This window comes from Bactrocera latifrons, unplaced genomic scaffold (assembly GCF_001853355.1).
Source record: "Bactrocera latifrons isolate USDA-ARS-PBARC rearing strain unplaced genomic scaffold, ASM185335v1 scaffold_189, whole genome shotgun sequence".
Classification (NCBI taxonomy): Eukaryota; Metazoa; Arthropoda; class Insecta; order Diptera; family Tephritidae; genus Bactrocera; species Bactrocera latifrons.
The window spans coordinates 335,745-357,665 of NW_017535396.1; the positions used below are offsets into that span (position 1 = coordinate 335,745).

A 21,921-nucleotide genomic window follows, 5' to 3' on the forward strand; every position below is an offset into this window, starting at 1 on the left:
GCGAAAAGAACGCATAACACTCAAATTGTATTTCTTTTTGACAGTTTGGCTGGTCGGAAGGAAAACGGAGTGCACCACACCTCGAAGAAGAAAGCAGTCAACTTAATCTTATTATCGTTTATTAAACGCCGGTTGCCGGGTCGTAGGCCAAGACTTATCACCAGTAGTAATACGTTTAATGACATCCTGGTAGTCGGAAAGAAGACGTTAACGTGACGCTATTTTTCGAAAAATTTTGTGATTTTGGAACTAATCGTGCTTTCACTTTTCTTCAAAATGGTTTTCACTGATTCTCCCGCTGTTAATTTAATTATATGAAAACTTTGAAAATGTGCGGAAGTGTTTTTGGGAGTCTACTTTATCAAGAGCACAAGTAGTTGAGTGTCACAAAGCATTCAGTGAAGACCGCTGTCTCTTATACACATCTAGATGTGTATAAGAGACAGCAAAATGGTTTTCACTGATTCTCCCGCTGTTAAGTTAATTATATGAAAACTTTGAAAATGTGCGGAAGTGTTTTTGGGAGTCTACTTTATCAAGAGCACAAGTAGTTGAGTGTCACAAAGCATTCAGTGAAGACCGAGAAGTCAGCGAAAACTTGCCTCTTGCAAGTTGTGAATTAAGTAAGTTAACGCACTTCAAATCAATTATCTAGGTGCACTAAGATGAAAMATAAATAAAAAGCAACCTCCTAAAATGAGCATAACGTATGCTGTAATATATTTCTGTATATATGTACATATGTACGTCCCATAGGTATGTTAGAGCTTGTCTAAAAAAGGAAAGAAAGAAAATGAAATAAAATTGGAACATCAGATGATCGCGTAATTTTGCGGTTACTGCTTTTTATAATCACAAAAGCAATAGTACACAAGGTAAAATTTAAACTACAATAACAACAAMCAACAGACATTCTCGACGCATATAGTCATTATTATATAGCAATGTATGAGCAGACAGTGTGCACGAAGATAACGAGTGTGCCATGCAAAAGTAAACGAAATGCTCGCTGTAAGTACACATGCATGTATGTAYAAGCAAGTGTAACAAAGACTATAAATCGTTATCATAAAACTGTAAATTATGGACTAAGATTACAAACTAGATTCTCTCCAKTGCCTGCACAGTGACATACCTTCTTCAAAAGAGAAATGCACATATTTGCATACATACATATGTATACATATGTGTGATTGTATATAAACAATAATCCACTTAAAKTTTTTCACAGCAAAAGTATACATACACTCAAGATCAMATTTKATCCGGATTGGTCTATATAGGTAAATTCCGCGCTCACACGGAACCGTTAAATAAATTTCCAGATTGGTACACCTTGTTTTTATSTTCATGTGAAATTTGATCTCCATATGGCAGTTAGTGTTCTTTGCAGCTGTTTGTTTACAACGATAACAGTTTGCCTGGTGATACTCGTACTTATATATTGGACTAATGGACCCATGAAGCGATTTTTCAGTTTTACATTTTATTTTATTGATTCGGTTTAAACGGGTCGAGTCAAATTTGATTAGATATATTAAGAACCCGGAACTTCGTATTAACAACCTTTTTTTGAGTTTAGAACAGTTTTACCTCCGACTGTTCGTGTTTTCCGCAACAAAACCAAACCGTTATTAAAAGATTAGAAAAGCTTGTTAATATTGGGTAGTCGAAAAAGTCTTTTCGTGTTTTGTCAATGGATCTCGTTGCCGTCGTATATCTAAAGTCTACCAAGCACATTGTATCATACCATATAGTGTTGAAAAGGTGATATTTTAAGTTTCAATTAACCACACAAAAAATCGGGGAAGTTGAAGAAAAGTTATAGCTATTCAAAATTRAGTGAAAATAATGAAGAAATAAATATTATGTACATTATGAATAACGTCTCTAGCGGAAAAATGGCAAAAAGTGGGCGACCAAAAAAGTACATATTTATTTAATTATTTATGATTATAAAATAAAAAAATGTGAAGATTGATTAGAAATACGAAAATATTTTTTAGACCACCCAATATTTAATCTCTGACTTTATTAACACCCAGAACACGAATATATAAAAATAGCGAGAGTTATATATTATATTTTATGCTTTATGAATTGTGAAATACATACATATGTATAATAYTAAAAATCGTCTACAAAATTTTCTGTATAATCGTGTTATAYAATATAAATCGAAAAATTGTACGTGCTTTTCTTTACTTGCATACAAAATCTTWTTCATAAATACATACTTATATATATAAAACTTTGAGCTTTCAAAAAAAGTTTGTATATCGGAATAATGCCTCAAYAAGTATTCCCTACCCGAAATTTCAATAAATTGAAAGAATTTTTATGGAAACTAATACATATATATGTACATATATGAATAATAAACTAAGGRCCGATCAAACGTCTAAGAAAGTTACGGGTACTATTAAGAAAGCCATAGAAAATTTAGCGGAAATATCTGATAGGGCTCTCTGGTAATTTCGCAAGGCGACAAAGTTTGATAATTATATTATCAACCATCTTGTTAATATCAATTGGTCAGCTCGAGGCGTGAACTGACGCCGAAAAATGATGTGGTGTCATAAAGAACCGAACAAATACGGCAAATATCGAGCAAGCCACTTATGTATGTATGTATGATTAGAACTTGAAAGCGCCACCAAGGCAAAAGCCAGGGGAAGTCTACCTAAGGCAGTCAAATGAAATCGTTCTTGACCTGCTCATTTCAAAAGTTCGCCTTTCATTTTTTTCATTCTAATATTGTAAAAATAAATAAAATAGCCTATTTTATTAAATTATTTGTAATTTAAAATATTTTTGATTTGTTATATCAATTTTATTTCATTTATGTTACATTTAAATCTGTTTTATTTCTGTTTTGTCAAATGTAAAAGTGAAGTGACGACTTTTGACATTTAATATGTGTATGTAAGTATGCAGATATCAGACTATATAGTAAATTTGCTTGACTAGATGTATGCTGCTGATAGTTAATCAYAATTTTTTACTTACTCTGACATAATTTGCATTGATATATTCCGTTTTATCATCATCTCCAAGCTGCTGAAGTATGACACGCGTCTCAGGAAGCGGTATTACATTGGCATATCTAAAAACGTTGCGTTGTTTAATTGAATGCACAGACAGTCAACCAGCACAGAGAAATTAGAAAACGAGAACGAGAATGRAAAAGAGAAAGAGAGAAAACAATAATCATTAGAACACTTGGCAATGATATCAAGGAAACTCAATTAATTAATTAACTGCTTAAAATCACGAAAAAACACAGTGATGACTCAAGACGGTGCTATACCAAGCTACATGCACATAAAGTATATCTATGTGTTTATATTAGGGTGTGACGAAATATGTAACTTTTATCTTTTATAWTCTTGCAACATGTTGCTACAGAATATAATAGTTTTGTTCGCCTAACGGTTAAGTGTATCACCCAAAACTAATCGAGTTAGATAATTTTGTARTTTGGCACAAATGATCGCAGTAGCAAGGGGCACCTGAGCTAAAAATTTGAAAAAGTGGGCGTGGTTTAATTTTTCTCAAACCTTTCAAGCCAAAATTGCCAAAACAGGTAATATCGCTCAATGTAAGTCATATAAGAATCCCTACTGACAGTTTGACAATAAATTAAATCGGATAATAACTACACTCACTGTCCATATACCGGTACTGTTAAAAACTACTAATCAAAAACTCCAGASACATCGAATTTTACCCACCATCGAGATAGTGTTAGACATCTTCATAAAAGCCGGCGTCAAGATTGGACAATAGACGTGGCACTGCTTTTTTTAGGTGACCTGCTCAAATTTAGTCCCTTTTATACTTTATAAAGATTTTCAAACTTCCGGGTGACTTTATGCCGTATATACATATATCAGCCTGTTAGTTATCTTAATATAATTGAGAGAACGTGTTTTATTCATGACAGTATAACTTTTTGCTTAAATGAATAAAATTAGTCGAAAATTTGACCATATAATATACCTAATTTTAGAAATGCTAAGTTTTTCTAAAATACAATTCAACCCAAAAAATTAAGACACACCCTTACATCATACACCCACTCATGAGCAGTCTTATATGGCACATACAAATATTATTAGATTATAGGAGCTTAAATGTGGCGTGAAAACATTTGTAGAATGAGAGCTCGAGCAGTTTGTATGGAATTATTATGWACTACTCGATTAACAACGCTCCGAAATTGTGGACATAACTGAGTTTACAAATAATATTTGTATTTGCATAGGAATGAATGCACAAATGTTCGTGAAAGTAAGTAGACATTGAGTGACCTCAGTAACCGCGTCGGTTGATTAGCTATATACAATAGACGATAGTTCGTACAATACTGGRGGGGAATTTAAATTTATAGAATCATACGGTTATGATGTTTCTGTAAAGTATTACTACCTGAATACTTGGCCGACAGGCACGAAATTGCTCAGTGAATTATTAGCTAACGGGTGCGTGATACTTCAGTAATGGGGAAGGATAGAATATTAATATTTACGGTGATGAAGTTGTAAATCTGAGATAAACAGTAAATATTTCTTTGCCACCATCCTGATCTACTCGCCTGGATAAATATTCTGCCACAGAAAAGATTCCAAGTATAAATATTGAGCTAGAAATTTTTGATGTTCTTAAAATCAACTAAGTTAATAGAATGTAATATTTTCTACTCTACCACGAAACTCTTCTCAAGCTTTGAAAAAGCTTACCAAGCCCGTTACTGTCATTTTTCGCCAACTTGAATTCTCCAAACTACATAYTATATAATTTCAATTATATTTCAAAATTCACTTCCCTACCTATTAATCTTCTCCCTTAACTTTGAGCTACGCAACGATCAATGTCACAGTTGAGTAATATCTGACCAAAAATTAAAAATTAATTCTTATCTTCAATGTTAAAATGATAAGATTTCTAACGTACACATGTGACATAGGTACACATATCATATGWATAGTAAAACTATAGAACACATATCGTCTACTTAAATATGCCAGCGCTTATCACAAGGGTATGTGTATGTGAGAGAATTCTAACACCGTCATGGGACGAAAGKAACTTACCGATTTTTATCTTCACAGCCCGCTGGTACTTCATCTGCGCGCGCAATAATTTGTGGTACATCCCTGAATTCTTCAAATATGCTGGATCGACGCTCTATAAACTTGCCCAATTCACTGGCGCTTAGCGCATTATGTCGCAGCGAAGGATCATCGAATGCAATATTGCCATAGGAACGTTTTGAGGCGCGCAGAGCACCCTTACGGCGCACACTGCCCAAAACAGAGACATTGTCCAGACTGTAGGCGTCTAAACTAACTGGTCGGCAACGTTGCCCGTAGGACATTTGCTTCTGGCGCTTACGCATTAAATAGAGGAAAGCGACAAGCAATATTAGCGCCACAACGCCGATTATGCTGACCGTAATGGCAATGATGACATTCACATCCGTCTCATTGGCTTCACTGGAGTTAGGACGCATACCGGAATTAATCATACCCGGCACATGACTAGGAGTGCTGCCGCTGTTTCCACCACCAATGGCGGCGTGCAATGTAGGAGGTAACATCGTTGTTGTGAGAGTGGCAATCGTATTGAMCACTTTGGGAATATATGCATTTGTTGAGGAGTCCACTGGTGAACTAGGGCTACTTGTGGTGGTTATAATTGGCACTAGTGGAGATATAGTGGCAGTACTGTTGCTGATGCTGGTGGCTGCTTCGGTAGTAGAGATTACTGTGTACACTTCTTGTGGGCTCACAGCAATACTGGAGGTATTTGTTGACGGTTGATTTAATATAGAAGTTTGGGTGGTAGATGCTGCCGTCGTCGATTCATCGAGCAAATTTATTAGCGGTGGTTCGGTGGTTGTGCTGACACTATTTGTGTTGGTCGCTCCGGTTATTTGTGGCACTGGCGTGCCATCCGGGTTTATGGCTATCGTAGCCATTGTGGTGCTGCTTGTACTGATAGTTGTTTCTCCGTCCTGTACACTGGGCAATGTCGTTGCATTGCTCACATCAAATACTGACACAACGTGAGCCGCTTCAGTTGAGCTTTTTTCACCGCCGTCCACTTTGGCGACCCCTAAATTGATAACAGTGGTTGGTGCTAAGGTAGCTGTGCTAGTTATTTTCACTGTCGTCTTGTCCAGTTGATCGATGACATTCGTTTCAATTGAACTTTCTGTGTCGTGTGTGCCCTCCGCAACTGTTGTGTGATTTCGAAAATCGACAGGTGTTAACGAGTTTGTGGTAGTAGTGCTATTCTCGAGCACTGGCCCACTTGTTTGTACTGTTGTTATTTCCAGTGGAATTACGGTTGTTGTGGTTTCTTCGTTTACGTTTTCGTCGCTTTTAAGGGTTGTTGYCGCATACAAAACTGGTTCCACCGCAAATTGCGTTGGTGGCGTCGTAATTGGCAATTCCGTTGGCTTTGGCGTTGTTGTTGTTGTGCCTGCTGTTTTGTTCACTGGCACTAATAACTCATTTATGGACGGCACAGTTTTTGCTGTTGTGTTTGTCTCGTTGAAGTTCGTCACCGTCTCTTCTAGCTTTTCAATTGTACTTGAACCTGTAACGCTATTCAACGTCGTATCTGACGTTGCGTCGGTGGGTCCCTCCACTGCGTCCGTAATGTGCKCAGTGCGTACTTCTGATTCTACTWCATTACCAATTTGGCTAGCTTCCGTTGTTGTTGCCGCTATTGTTACGGCAAGCACTTGGCTTGCTTTTGCATTGGCATTTGTTTCTGCCAAATCGGTTGACAATTCCGTGTTTATTAAAGTATTTGTTGCTGTTTCAGTAATATGACTACTTTCTGTGGTAGTTTCCGTGGTAACGCTTGGGGTTTCGTTTTGCGTCGCAATACCCTCGACCGTCTCCGTACTCGCACTCGCGTTTACGTACGATGTTTTCTCGCTTGCATTTGTCGGTCCGTTCACTTCGCTAGTCGTTTGCTCACTAACAGTTAGCAATGTAGCTTGCTCCTCGGTCGSATTCGCAGTCTCGGTTACAGTTTCGGGTTCTCGTTTCAACTGCTGCTCAAGTGTAACATTGTGCATGCCATCACCGCTGCTCATATCAACATTAATACTGCCAACGCCTGCATCAACATTGCTCAACAGCGTAGCTTCTGTCGTCTCAGGTTGCGCTTCCAGTGCTGTTGCATTATCCCAACGCGTTGGTGCTTCGCTGACGTCGCTCGGGGGTGGTGTCGTCGTCGTCGTCGTCGAGGTTGACTGCTCAACTGGGAGCGTCGTTAACATTGTTGTAGTGGTTGATGTTTGCTTTGTAGTTGTTTCATTTAATATTGGCATTGCTGTCGCTGCGCCAGCAGCTACGTCCAACAGTGCCCCCGGCGTCGTTGACGTAATAATGAAATTGAAATCTTCGCTTGGCTGCCGTTGTGTACTACTCACCTCAGTCGCGTTAATTTTTTCAGATTTTTCAGTTGCCATCGCCGAAAACTCATTCAACGGCTCTCTAATGCCTGCTGTCACAACGGTACTCGTGAAATCAACGCGTTTATCATTATTATCAATTGATAAGGGGGAGTCACTTGAAAGTGCTGTTTGTGTGATGGGCGGGTTGGTAGTAATTGTAGGTAACATAGTTGTTTTCGTTACTGTGTGAGTGGTATCAATTTCATTCATTGTTTGCGTGGCGCTAAATTCGTGTCCGACATTCAACATCGCAAACCCTTCGGTAGTTTGATGAGCTGCAGTGWWATTCTCTACGCTASCGTTGATCTTGGAAGTTTCATCTGTTAACCATTTTTCAGCCATTTGAAGAGGTAATTCTGTCTTTGGGCTCTTCACTGAATCAATCTTATCCTCCTCTAACGCGTTTCCTGTCAGCAGATTTTTTCCTACTGTACCCTCGGATTCCAATTCGCTGCGCATTCCCATTACTTTAGTCCAATCTAACAAATTTTTCTCACTGTAATCGCTCACATTTATCGTTCGTTCGGTGGTTAAAACTTCATTTGCTTGCCAACGAAGATCTGCGCTCTTATTGTCTAACAAAGGAGTACCATTGATATTCGGTGCTTTGGGCACCATTCTCATGCCCGCCAGGGACCAAACCTCTGGTCCGTCCGGTAGATTCATTTGGGAGCTGGTTGTATTGTCATTAAAGAATTTTGCCCGTTTCTCGGCTGAAGAAGTGTTATTGATATCTTCCTTTGMCACTGTAGGTTGCGTTACTATACCAACAAGAGATTCAGTTTCAGCATCTGAGGCTYCATTTGTTTTAAAGATAACTTCTATTGGATTTTTAGTTATTCCTGTCTCCGTTCTTTGTTCATTGGAATGCACATTACTGCCACTCTGTTCAGAAACTTTTGCATCTCCTTCCACATTTGTTTTCGTTTGTAACATTGAAGTTTTTGTTGCTTCAATTTCGTCGCCCATACGCTTTTCACCAAAAGCCAATTCCAATTTATTTTCGCTACTATGCACAGTTCCCATTGAACGACCCATCGATTCTTCTAAACCAAAAGCATCGTGCCCACCCTCAACTTTACTTTCCACCATTCTGTTGACATCCTCAGTGCGATTCGTAGTTGGCAAGTTAAGCTTCACAGCTATATCTTCCAAATATTTTAAGATTTCCTCTGTTGTTGCTGGCTGCTCAGTTTTATCATCTATAGATACAGCGTTGACCTGCCGTTCCTCATTCTCCCGTAACGCCATTTCGTCCAAACCATTATTGATATGTTTTTCTAAATTCACAGTTGGCATCGGTTTACCCAACCACTTATCAGCTTGGCTAAAAACGTGTTTTGCATGCCCGGTGTTGAACTCTTGCTGTTCTTCGCTCAACTCTCGCRTGTCCGCTGGTTTATTTGTGACCCCACTGGCATCATGATGCCCTGTGGAAACATTAGCGATCCCTTCTTTCACCTTTATCATACTCTCTTTCATCACTTCCTTAGTGTTCTCCKCTTCATGACTTTCCACTCGATTTAGCACCAACGTTTCGCTTGACTTGTGCTCACCTGTGTTCGCATCGTGATTACCCAATGCGGGCAGCAACTTTGTGCTTTTCACCGATTGTTTATTTTCACTTTCACTACCGGCGGTTTCGAAGACGCTGACGCTGGCACTTGCGTTTGGGTTCGCGTTGCCACTCTCGCCTTCTGCTGATTTGCTAATCAAGCCTACTTCATCGCCGCTTATGCTCGTCGTGTTCGGATCACTCGGATCAGTAGCGGCTGTCGTTGCAATKTCATGGTCACTCGTAGTRGATTCCACACTTCGCGTGGCGTCATCGATTGCACGTCGACTGAAGTGCCGCCGCAGTGGTGTGTGTGGCAGAAGGCCTGCGAAGGTTTGTGTAATCAATACCAATATGAGCGCCTGATAAAGTGTGTTTGTCGAATTTGTTATCATTTTTGTTATTGTTGTTATATGTTTTTCGGACTAACTTTCTAATGATGATTAWTRMAAATATAAGTTTCTAATGAAGTTCAAACGAGTAATTTAAACTCGCTTGTAACTAAATCTTCAAGTACAATTTTCGTTTGCTTGTTCTTCCACCCGGGCTGCTAGTTTGGAAAAGTGTGTGTTTATATTTCTTTCTATTGTTTTTGTTATTGTTGATTACCCTCTATATACAGTAGGTTTTTACCGCTTTTGTTGTAGTTGACTTTGAGTGTTTCGCAATTGCCTGCTGACATTCCATGCTCCCATTTTGGCTGTTCACTTGTCGGTTTGTAGACCGAAGCGTGGCGTTGAAGTCTGACTGCGCATGCGCTTTGCGGTTTTGGCTGCCGTTTCTTCCAATTAATTTCGAATTTGCSTCGTTAAAAGCTTTGCCAAAGCCAAAGCGGCCTTTATGGCGACTGTGAATAAAAGAAAACAGTTATTTTAATTTAATGGGTGGAAAGGTGAATTATACAAAACATGATATTAACTATAAGTTTGGAAACGTATCTAAGTAATGGAAAAAGTATTTTATTTGATATGGACGGATGATAAATAATTGCATACTGCATATGATTCCAACTCAAGACGAGAATCCGCTGTAAAAATTATTTGGCATGTTCAGGCTCAATATAATAAACATCCTTTTTGTATTTTCAAAGTTTATCTAACGCGTGATCTAAGTAGAGGTACTTTTTTCAATAGCCTTTTTTGACAGATCACACCTGAGTCGTTTATTTTTAATTCATTTTTAATTCAATTTTAATTCATCATGGAAAGACTAATGCCTGAAGAACGTTTATAAACCTTTCAACTTTATTATGAAAATTCACGTTTTTTTAAGAATGTGTTTCGCGGCCTTCGCTCAACTTATGGTCAACATAATCATCCTACTGACCATACTATTYGCAACACCATCMCCCATATTGAGACCCAGCATTTATYATTGGATAATATTTGACAGAAAGGACCACGTCCACCACGCACGAAGAAACAGCGCTAGCTGATAAGGTACAGGAAGACCCTGGAGAGATGATTCGGCTCTGTTCGCAGTAACTCGGATTTATGTATGAAACAATTTGGCGCATTTTACGTCGTCTTAAATTGAAAGTGTATAAAATACAACTAGTGCAAGAACTGAAGTCGCTTGACCTTCCCTAATGGCATCGCTTCRCTCTATGGGCTTTTGAGAAGTTCCAAGAAGATTCCACGTTTGCGAGCCAAATTTTGCTCAGCGATGAGGCCCATTTCTGTCTCAATGAGTAGGAAGCAAGCAAAATTGTCGCATGTGTGACGAAGAGATTCAAGAGCTGCCATTTCATCCAGAAAAAACAACGCTTTAATAGGTTTGTGGCGACCGTTATCGCCATGATAACCACTATTTGATGCCTGAAATTGAAATCGTCATCTTGGCGATATTTGGTTAGAACAAGATGTCGCCGCTACCCACACATCACATCAATCAATGGGCCAGAGACGTTGCTGCGGCCAAAAATTAAACGAGATAATCTTCAAAAAATAAATGCCAACGAATGTTCTTTCGAATGATAATAAACATTCTACTTTGAATTTGAAGTTTCTGTGTTTCGAAATTATCTTTCTCAAAACGATACCTACRATTTATCAGGTTCTATTGGACCTATTCTTAACGTATTGACTACTTTTATATCGAAAAAAGTAATACAAAAATTGTTTTTTTTTTGTCTAGCAGCAGGCATATAGTGAAAAAAAATTTCAAACATTTCCCTAGTTCCAAACATTGCGATATTCTAGATGATGAGGATCCCTTAGTTTATCAACTGCTAATTTTGGAAACATGTAATTTTTTCTTTTTTCCTGTATTCTTGTAATGTTAATAAATACCAAATAGAAAAATATATACCAAAAATAGTAGTTGCCCTTTTTATGAGAATTCAAAATCGCCTAAAATTCATTAATCTAAACTAATTTACGCTCTTAAAGGTTTTATATAGAGAAGGTTTGCATTTTTAAATAATTGTTTTGAATGCCTTATTTACAAATTCATACAGAAACCCTTATTCAAATCTATATATAGTATCTTTTTTGAACTTTTGCATTTACCGTTGTATATATGTATGTAAAAATATAAACATATAGGTATGTATATAGATGACTGCAAATTCAATCGCCTGAGTTCATTAGCCTAATATTTGTTTATGCCGATGTTTCTTGGGTGTGGCAAAAACCAAACACGAGCAGGAGTGTTATCTGGCTACCTTCATCAGCCATATTTAATGCACCAACTTTGCACATAAGTTAAAAGGGTGTTTCATTTAGAAATCGCCACATTGAATGTACAAAGGAACTATTTGCATTTCATTGCYAAATGTGTTCGTGTTTTTTGGTAATACTGTGATTACTACTTTGAATAAAAAGGTAGGCGAACGGGTKGTGTGACAGTGAACAGAGTCAAAATGATACAAATCTCGTTGAGAAATAGATATTTAAMTTTTCAACAAATTTCGTTCGATTACAAGATTTTAATTATCATATCTAAAACATTATGGATATATAGACAGAGTGATGCGTTAAAACAAACCATTAAGTTATTGGTTCTTTGATTACTATGCACCCAATTTACACCTTATTCAGGACACACATATTTAAAGTGTATTAAAGTGTATGAGTGTGTATATTAGCATTTGAGCGAAAAAAAGATTTGCGTGAACCTTTAAGAAAATTTACCTTATACACTCAACACTGTAGGCTATTGTCTTTAGTCTATTGCCTGCCAAATGTAAACGAACACAAAAAAGAACAATATTTTTTTATTACAAGTGATATGTATTTGATTAACTATAGAGACCATGGAAAGGCTGGTAATCATATGTAATGATGATGACGCCAATGAACTGCGATAGCGAGTGCATTAGATTTTCGTGTATGTACGTAACTATGTACATATGTACATATGTAGTTATGTATGCACAGTAGTATAAATTTTGATTGACATGAAGCAAGTAATAACTAAAGAGTAAAACATACATGCCGATAGAAATGTGTATATATTCACACATTAATGCCTTCCCTCGCCGACAGTGGTGATCAAGAATGAAATGCCAGGAAAATACCACAAACATACACATCGTACACACTGCTGTGGCTGTGTGCAGCCACGTGACAAGCGCGCTTGACGCCATTCGAATGCAGATACATATGTACATATGTATGTATGAATGTATTGATATGAAATTAATGGCTGAAAACATATTTGTTATAGTTTGAATAATTTCTACTTTTARCCGCTCGCGTTTTCAGCGAAGATACTAACCAAAGATAAACGTGAAAACGGAAATGTGCGGACATTATAGTAAGAATGTAATTTGTTATTAAAAATGCATGCAAAATGTACATGCATACACGGATAAATGACAATGACATTTCCTACAAAATATTATTAGATATAGTCAGAACGTATACATTTTATCACTTTGACCCTTCCTCTTTTAGTTTAGAACAATGAGCATAGTTCAAAGTTGAGTGAACCATGGGTTAATGAACTAAATTGTATAAAGTTCGGAAAATATTGCAACAATAGTAGAAACAAAATAGAATGCGTGTAATAAGTAAGTGGTAAGTGCATAAATACATAAGCTTGATATCTGATATGTATTAAAAATCTTACAGAATTTCATGAAAATACATATGATTGAAGAAGGCTGAAAAAATTACATGGATTCACGCATTCTGATAATAATTCAAGGAATTAATATTAAATGARAGAATTCTTTAATAAACTTTAATACGCTAATTATTTCATTTTCTTATCTACAACATATTTATTATTGATAACKAACACTTTCAACTTTTAGCCAGCCATTTCCACACATGCACCTACATTTGCTTTTAGCTTGACTTTTTTGTTAATTTTCGCAATATGTTTAGCATTGGCCTTCCGAAAGTGAACGTTCATGAAGAATTAATGTTATTTGTGTGAGAAATTAGACTTCACATAGTTGCAGCATACTTTTAGGCTTAAACAAAATTGAGCTGTTCATAAATGATCGTGTTCGCGCATTTATTTAGGCACACACGCACCTGCGATTATATTGTAATACATTTTTCTTCCCTACTGGAAAATTTGAACTTATGAAACGTACACTTTGTTATTGTAACGGCTGAAMGGTGTTTGCTTCTGTGTTTTATTTAGCATCCGGAATTTTAAAGGCTAAAATTTGTGATTAAGTTCTTTTGGAAGTATTTTTTTTGGCTTATAGAATAAACTAAAAAGGGATGAACTTTTCAAGGAGAGCAGCTTATTATTGTCTCTTTCTCTCAAACGTATAGTAAACTTCATCGAAATCGCTGTAATATTTGTAATGATTGATTAAAATTACAATTTCCTAGATTGACGATAGAATACTCACTATTAGACTAAAATAATTGTTGGATTTTTAGTCTTTTAGAACATATTTATAATATATACATACATACATATTAGTTATACGATAAGGTAGGCTTTCGTAGTATTATTTATAGTCGATTTTCTAAAGTAATTTAGCACCTGAAAACAGATGCGCCTTAAATTTTTGCCACTATTAAACGATTTGTTATCTATTCCCTTTTAATGRTGAATTGAGAAAACAAAACTATTTTTTTTCTGCCATCTGGACCTTTTAAAATCWTTATAATGTGAGAAATGCTCGAGGCGCTTAGCATTTCTATGTTCACATGTTAGTCYTGCCAATATTTTGCACATGACTGTTGCACTGTAACTAAGCTCTCGTTGACTTTTTTGTAGCTCAATTTTGTTGTTGTTTATGGTCATTATACCTTCAACCTGCCATTAGTTCCACTCAATGTTGCATAGCATAACGTCTGCACTTGCAATTCGTTTGAGAGTTAAAGTTGTGCAATGCTATATATGTAATACATACATGCAAAATGCATACTAACCTACTCGTATGAATATAACTATTACATGTCAGAATATTACATCAACCGTAGGTTTAGAGATTCTGACAAAACGCGGGCTAAATTTTCTTCTTCGAAAACTGTCAAAGTTATAATAAAATGTACGAAAAGTGTTCTATCTTGAAGTACAGCAATTTGGTGAACATCAAAAATAAGTTGAGTGCGTTTACGCGGTTTTGACATTTCTTTTTAAATATATGTCCGTTTGAAAATTTGAGAAATTGCGCAGAATGAAGTTTGCAAACTTGACTCAATACCTTAAGGAGTACCAAGTGAGCCATCAAAAATGTAAATGTTTATATAAAATGATTCTGCTAAAAAGCTATCAAACTATCCGAGCATTACGACATTCGAGATTCGGTAGGTACTTTAGAAAGGATTATGAATTGAATTAAGCTCTTTCAAGTTGAGAAGTAAGTGAGAAAGGTTCTSTGAGCTGGATTCATTTGGGAGTGCCCAGAAACGATTCTTTTACATATACATATATCCGCTTGAAGGCGAGCTAAAATAAGAGGGCCAACCTTTCCTTCCCAGGATTATGTWCTGRGTTTGGGAACCGCCACGTAAAAAACGCCCCCAATGAAAAGGAAACAACAGGCTTGTATGAGACACCCCCCTTTCGAATGCAGAGCTGACTCGAGAAGGCACAATCTTTTATAAGCGTGTACAGCTGCTGGCTGGATAAAGAGGTGAAGCAAATGGATCTATTAGTGAACGAGGGCAAGACGAAATATCTCCTGYCATCAAACAAACTGTCGTTGCAMTCGCGATTTAGCTTCCACGTCACTGTTGACAGTCATAACTTCGAAGTCGTAGATAATTTTGTCTACTAAACTAGAGACCAAACTTTATAAGTCACTCATTATTTCCRTYCTGCTAYATTTTGCAGGGGCATGGACCATGACAACAAAATTCTGCGAAATATTTATGGTCCATTGCGCGTTGGGCACGGCGAATATCACATTCGATGGAACGTTAAGCTGTATGAGATATTCGACGCAATACCCGCCGGGGAAAACAGAGCATCACTTGGAATTTACAATTGACGCCACGYTTCGAAAAGAGAAACGACTGACGCACTGTTGTTAACTCAGCTATAACAGCGTTAGCTTTTTTCTCTTGAGTTTTTGTTTAAATAGAAGATATATTTTGGAAGCGAAACTTTGAAGTGCAAGTCAAATCAGGTACCCTTTATAGCATTGCTGAACCTGCAAAACCAGTGTAATTTCTCTACTTTTTAAACGGAGGACACTTTTGGTAGAATTCCAAGGAAAATTATTTTGGATGGAAACTGCTGAAAAAATACGACTTCCTGGACACGATGTCATTAAAATTTCAGGCTTAACTGATTTACATGTTTCACGCAATATACTTGTCTCTCAGCTGTTACACTCGCGTGTGATTTTCACCGGCAGTGCGTGCGATGCGGTTTAACGGTTTTTGTTTTGATTTAGTTCAACAACCGCATGAAATTCTAGAAATTAGTCGCAATGTCTCTCTCTAATAARTTGCATACCATAACGACGAAAGTCAACTAGAACTAGAGTCAAAAACTCAAATATATGTATGCATGTATATAGTAAGTCTTTAATGACAAGTATATACTTATGCACATATGGTCTACAAGTTTGCAAAGTTTGTACTTGGTTAACGCTCTAGTTTGCAACAGAGTTTTACATGTTTCATATTTATGTACATATGTACATTAAATAGAGATATGTACCCAATTGATGAAAAGTTTATGAAAACAAGAAAAACGGAAARCTATTGTGCTAACATACATAATTATGTAGTTCTTTCCACGCGGTTTCGGATAAAGAACCTTCAGATCGAAWAAACGTTACTTAATAAGAAAATATCTTGTATGAGTATATTTATCTCAATTTTGAKCGGTCAGTTTGAACGGTAGCTTCATTTTATAGAGGTTTGTTTGGTTGGTTTAGTGGTTCCCGCAAATGAGCTACTTGGCTTCTTGGAAGTACAAGTTCGCCTACAAACATACGGACATGGCTAAATCGATTAGCTCGTCAAGCTGATCATATACTCAATACAGTATTTTATAGGGTCTCCGACGTTATCATCTAGGTGTTACAAAYTTTGTGGCAAACTTAATATACCCTGTTAAGGGTATAAAAATATACAAGTGTAGATAACTCGAAATATCAGTTCAGTGTGAAAATAAGCCAAATTTTCTCCAATAAATTCAACATGCATACATACATATGTATGTCTCCTCGAATTAGCATTTTCACTATTGGTGACGCATCAAGTGAAATCACACATTAGCTGACAAATATTTACATATTTATATGTATGTACAACATATTGCATTTGTATGTTTTTAGCATCGTCACATTCAGCGACATTCTGCTTCACAATGCAGCTGATCTTGATCTCGATGTCGGCCATATGCAGGCTGCAAAATTGCTGTTTGCATACATGCATAGGTGTATGTATGTATATGCCTTATTATGATCTACAGATTGTGTGGTGCTTGCYGAGTGGATTTGCTCTGTACCCTCTCTTGACTCCGTCCATAAGTATTGCGATGATTCCGCACAGATCTATACAAATATTCATTGAATATCCGAGTGGCTGGCTGAAGTATGGAGTTTAATTTTATTTTCCAGCAATCACGACAACAATTTATTATTATACATATATATATACATATTAGTACATACATATGCATGCATATAGATATTATGGTTTTTGTTTTTGCAGCTACAACTGTTATTATTTTTTATTATGCTATGATCTATGGTACAATATGTAGAGTTTTGTTTTGGTACGCTTTGCGCGCTTAATTCTAAATGAAATCATCTTAATTGGAACGCGAAAAGTGGAGTAGTAGAATGGAGTGGAGTGGAATGAATTTGATTGCATTTTCAACTGTGTTGGTGTGGCGTCATTTTAACAAACGTGGTCATMAAGTRTAGCRAAAAAAAAARTGTGCTRGTATAGTATATGCGCTGTGAATGTGTATGAGCAAGTGTGTTTGTATAATTATATGCTTAAACTGGCAAAGAGCTATTGTAATAGCATATAATGAGCAGAAAGCCTTAAAGTACTGATCTGCAATACTACCCAGTAAGGAAGGTGAATGGTGTCGAAACAATTTTTATACAAATTATTAGCTGAGCCAGTAAACGTTTTTGCCMTATAGTTACATACATACGTTATTTTTAGGAAATGTTTTATAATGGGTGATTAATTTCGAGGTTTGGTACTTTTTTATAGAAAAAACGTAGAAACTTCAAATCTGGTTCGAAATGTTTGTTATCATTTGTATGAACATTCTTTGGAATTTATTTATTGAAGATTCTCTTTTAAATGTTGAGCTATGTCTCAGATGGTTCATCTGCTGAGTCCAATTTTTGATGACTCGTTCGAGCGTTTGGACTGGTAACTAGTGAACGACATGTGTGATGTTTTGCTCCAAGACCTGAATCGAAGCGTGATTGTCCACAAAAACTTTAGACTTTACATATCGACTGGGCCAAAACTCGCAATTCTGTGCTCACCGAAGTGTTCATGAGCTTCTATTTCACGCATCAAATAGTCGGTTAGCACGGTCGCTTTTGATGATTACGTTCCCGTCGGCATCATTTYTGAAGAAATTCGGACCGATGATTCCACCAGCCCACCAAACACATCAAACCTTTTTTCTGAATGAAATNTGAAGAAATTCGGACCGATGATTCCACCAGCCCACCAAACACATCAAACCTTTTTTCTGAATGAAATTGTACCTCTTGAATCTCTTCACGTTCCTTTTCGTCCCAATGGTGACAATTTTGCTTRTTTACATACCCATTGGGCCTCATCACTGAACAAAATTTGGCTGKAAAACKTCGGATCTTCTTGRAACTTTTCAGGAGCCCATARARCGAAGCAATGTCGCTTGAGAAGGTCGAGCGGCTTCAGTTCTTGTAWAAGCTTTCAATTTAAGACCTTGACGTAAATGCGCCAAGTCGTTCCAAGTTGCTGCGAACGGCGCCGAATCGACTCTTGACTCAGTCTTTGTGTACACTATCATTTACGGTCRACGTTGTTCAGGCGGAAATCTTTCTATGATGAAATGACAAACAATACTGAACAAAAATAACATTACAGCATGACACGACTCACAAATCGGCTCAATTGTTTCGAAGAAGTTCAGCAAAAAGCTCAGTGACAGAAGAATTTATATATTAGATTATCACATAATCGAGTGAATATTATAATAAAATCATTACAGAATCACGAAAAGTGACGAATGAGGAACTTTAATCGAATAGTAAACTTTAACCGCAAAGGWAATATTTGCATAACTTTCCAAAGAGTTGCTCAAAATTAAAAAGATTCAACATAGAACTTATGAAATGTAAAAATTTTAAACAAATAACCCATATCGAAAGGTATTATTAAATAATTCAGTCCAARCCTAAATTAAATGTACCTTGTAGGGTATAAATGCGTTAAATAACTAAAGCCAAGATCATTCATTACTTTTTTTTCTCTTTCAAACGAATTCTCTTCCCCACTTTATTACTATGTTTTCTTGGCGATTCTTTATCCAGTATATTTGCTTTTCTTGCACATTTTGCGCATGCGTGCAGTGTGCGGTATGACACTTGATTTCAGTTGCGCGCTAAATGCAACAAATACCACATTTTTTTCTACCTTTTTAGGTGGGTTAATGGGTATTCGTTTGTCTATTAGTCATTCATGCAAATTAATGATTGCAATGACTGCACTAGAAACTTACATATAATAAAGTTTAAAGAATCAGAATTAAACTGCTTTTTCGATAGATTAGATTGACGCCTTCTATAATGGAGTGATTTAGAACTTCAGTTTTTTCTTCCAATGAGCCAATCTCGAAAAAAGTGTAAAAAAAACTTAAAGACCTTTTGGTAATAATAATAATAAATGAAATATTACTATTATATTCAGAACATATTTTATTATGGGTATACATGTAATCATGTAATATTATTATGATAAGTTTAAAACACATAATTAATTAAGTTATTTTTATGTGCTGCGGTAAGCATGCTTTTGGGTTGAGAATTAACTCTTAATATAGTAGTTATAGAGTTATTATTTTATAGTCAGTATGTGTGTGTGCGGAAGTAAAACCCTTTCTTCATTTAACGTTGCTAATTTACAGCAAATATTTGGGAGAGTCATTGGCCAATTGACCTACTTAATACGCATTCACAAAATCCAAAACCTCACATGTACGCACAGCCATACATTTTTCCACATATAAATCAAATTTAGCTGACGTGAGAACAAATGATTAACATAACTCTATGCWAATAAAGCAGTATTTACAATAAATAACAACATAAATATAGAAATATAAGTTAATAATAGAGCTTCATTTTATCACAAACAGGAAACTAATATTTCAACGCAAATATTAATGGCAATGCGCAAAATGCAAAAGAGCATATTGATGGTCAAGTTTAGGGTTGGGCACAGTTTTCCGTATTTTAATCAGCTAAATAATGGGTTGGGTGCTATGGAAAGAACAAGCAATTTGTCAGGTGAAAGGATATTAAGGATAATAAAATATTAATATGACATCATTGCATTTTATGGAAAGGCGGTCCGAAAGGTACTTAGCCTACAAGAGAAAAAAGAAGAAAACCGGAAAAATTAGCTCACTACTCTTGACACAGCGATACTTCAATTTAAATAAGCATTTTGACTGATATGCTTTTCTGCCCAATAATTCATGGAGKATATAAAACAATTGATCTTCAGTCTCAGCTGAATGACTGTTTGTCAATTTTTGATGGTAACCATCGAAGGAGTAGAGTCGTCATTTATAACATTTAAGCGCTTTGCGTATTATTGATGCTTTGATGCTGCAAGGCTAAATACTTGCTAGATTACCTATACAAGGTTTTTCTTTCCAAGATTCACCAAATTCTTTTTTAAAATCCGCCAGGTTGTGTTTGAGACAGTCACAATTCTTAAGAACTTGAGGCCTTCAGCAACACTTGCCTGCAGTATTTTCATTACTTCGAGCCATTCTCTGTTTTATTTACATTTGTACTTGGCTAATATAATATAAAGAAAACGTATGCTCGGAATTTTCAACAATTCGTCGAATAGCGAGCACAGTTGGKAGATTATTATGACCATAAAATGRCAAATGTGCACGAAAACTTGCAATTGGAGAACGATTACTTTGATAATAAAATTGAATAATTTGTAAACGTTGTTCTTGCGTATATGTTTCYATAATGAAATCGCAAACATTAGGGAAATTAATGGAAAAAAAATACAGATCATGATAATTAAAATGACCGAAATGACACTTAGAAAACATATCATCTCTATTGCAAAACCCGGTATAATCAGGAATTAAAAGCTTTATTTAATTAATTGTCGTTTTCGAGTTTCAAGCATAGTTTGACCGTGTGATGGTTTAGCAGTATATTTGTTTATTTGTAAGTTTGTGGTATATGTTATATGTTTACAGTTTTAATCCATTATTATATAAGTTTGTTACATAACAATAATATGATATTGAATGTGAATGCAAGGAGTATTTTAAAAATAATAATAAATGAAAAACGTGTAATTATGGAATAACATTGCATTCGTATCCCTTAAGATAAGAATTAACAGAAAGGCAGACATCAACTTTAAGTTAATAATATTCACATATTTAGCTTTTGTACCCTAAACCGTGACGAGCTGAGTCGATTTAGCCATGACCGTCTGTCTATGCATATATGTGAACTAGTCACTCAGTTTTCAAAATGTCGATCTGAATTGTTGCAAGTTTATTTCTCGGAAACGCCGGCCGGATCACTATAGGATATATTTGTCACACAAACTGACCGATGAAAATCAAGTTCTTGTATGGAACCCTCTTTTGAATTGAAATCGATATAGCTGGAAATGGTATATTGGAAGTTATCGATGATGATAGCATCGGTATTATTTTGACATTTTGACAACATTAGAGCTCCTGATTGTGAAAGCATGGAAGAAATAGCTACTCATCTAAGCATACTTATGTACGAAAAACCTTGAACTGGTTCTAAMAAAATTAGTCATTTAGAGGAATTATTTGCTATTGTGTCGCAACGTTTTGTACAGAAAGGTGAAAATAAAAGCCTGCAAATTGCACGCACAAAACGCTAAGCATTGAACATTTAGYGTAGCAATTTCAACGAAATGTTAAATTAACGACGGCGGTTTAGGACTAATAATAATATTTCAATTGTAAGTACTCACATTTCCGAAAAAAATAAGTAAAAATATATTAACGCCAACGAAAATAAACTTGTTTGATGTAAACAGTCTATAATAATTGGTGATAGAATATACTTCCGTAAAATCAGTGCAGAACATGTTATATAGGCATACRTATATATTTTCGTAAAAACCAATACATAGTGTAAACAGCACTGAACCGCTTACCTGAAAATAAATAAAAATAAAGAATTGATAAATAATATAAAGTATTTTTGGGAAATTTAGAGATCATTTAATAGAAAAGAATTTGTGGTACGAAA

At 36.0% G+C, this 21,921-nt stretch overlaps 1 protein-coding gene across 5 annotated transcripts in view; it reads right to left on the reverse strand.

The window, feature by feature from the left end:
- LOC108967478 (serine-rich adhesin for platelets) overlaps positions 1-21,921 on the reverse strand; it is a 50,958-nt gene that overhangs the window by 2,834 nt on the left and 26,203 nt on the right. For 4 of the 5 annotated variants that reach the window (XM_018930918.1, XM_018930917.1, XM_018930916.1 and 1 more), the window contains exons 3-4: positions 5,097-9,879; positions 3,010-3,106 (exon numbers count right to left, since the gene is read on the reverse strand). In XM_018930918.1, the coding sequence (XP_018786463.1) occupies positions 3,010-3,106; positions 5,097-9,427 (4,428 nt within the window). In that variant the 5' untranslated portion in view covers positions 9,428-9,879. Of the gene's footprint in view, positions 1-3,009; positions 3,107-5,096; positions 9,880-21,640; positions 21,768-21,921 lie in introns of those variants that run through there. The other variant, XM_018930919.1, reaches the window with a different exon arrangement.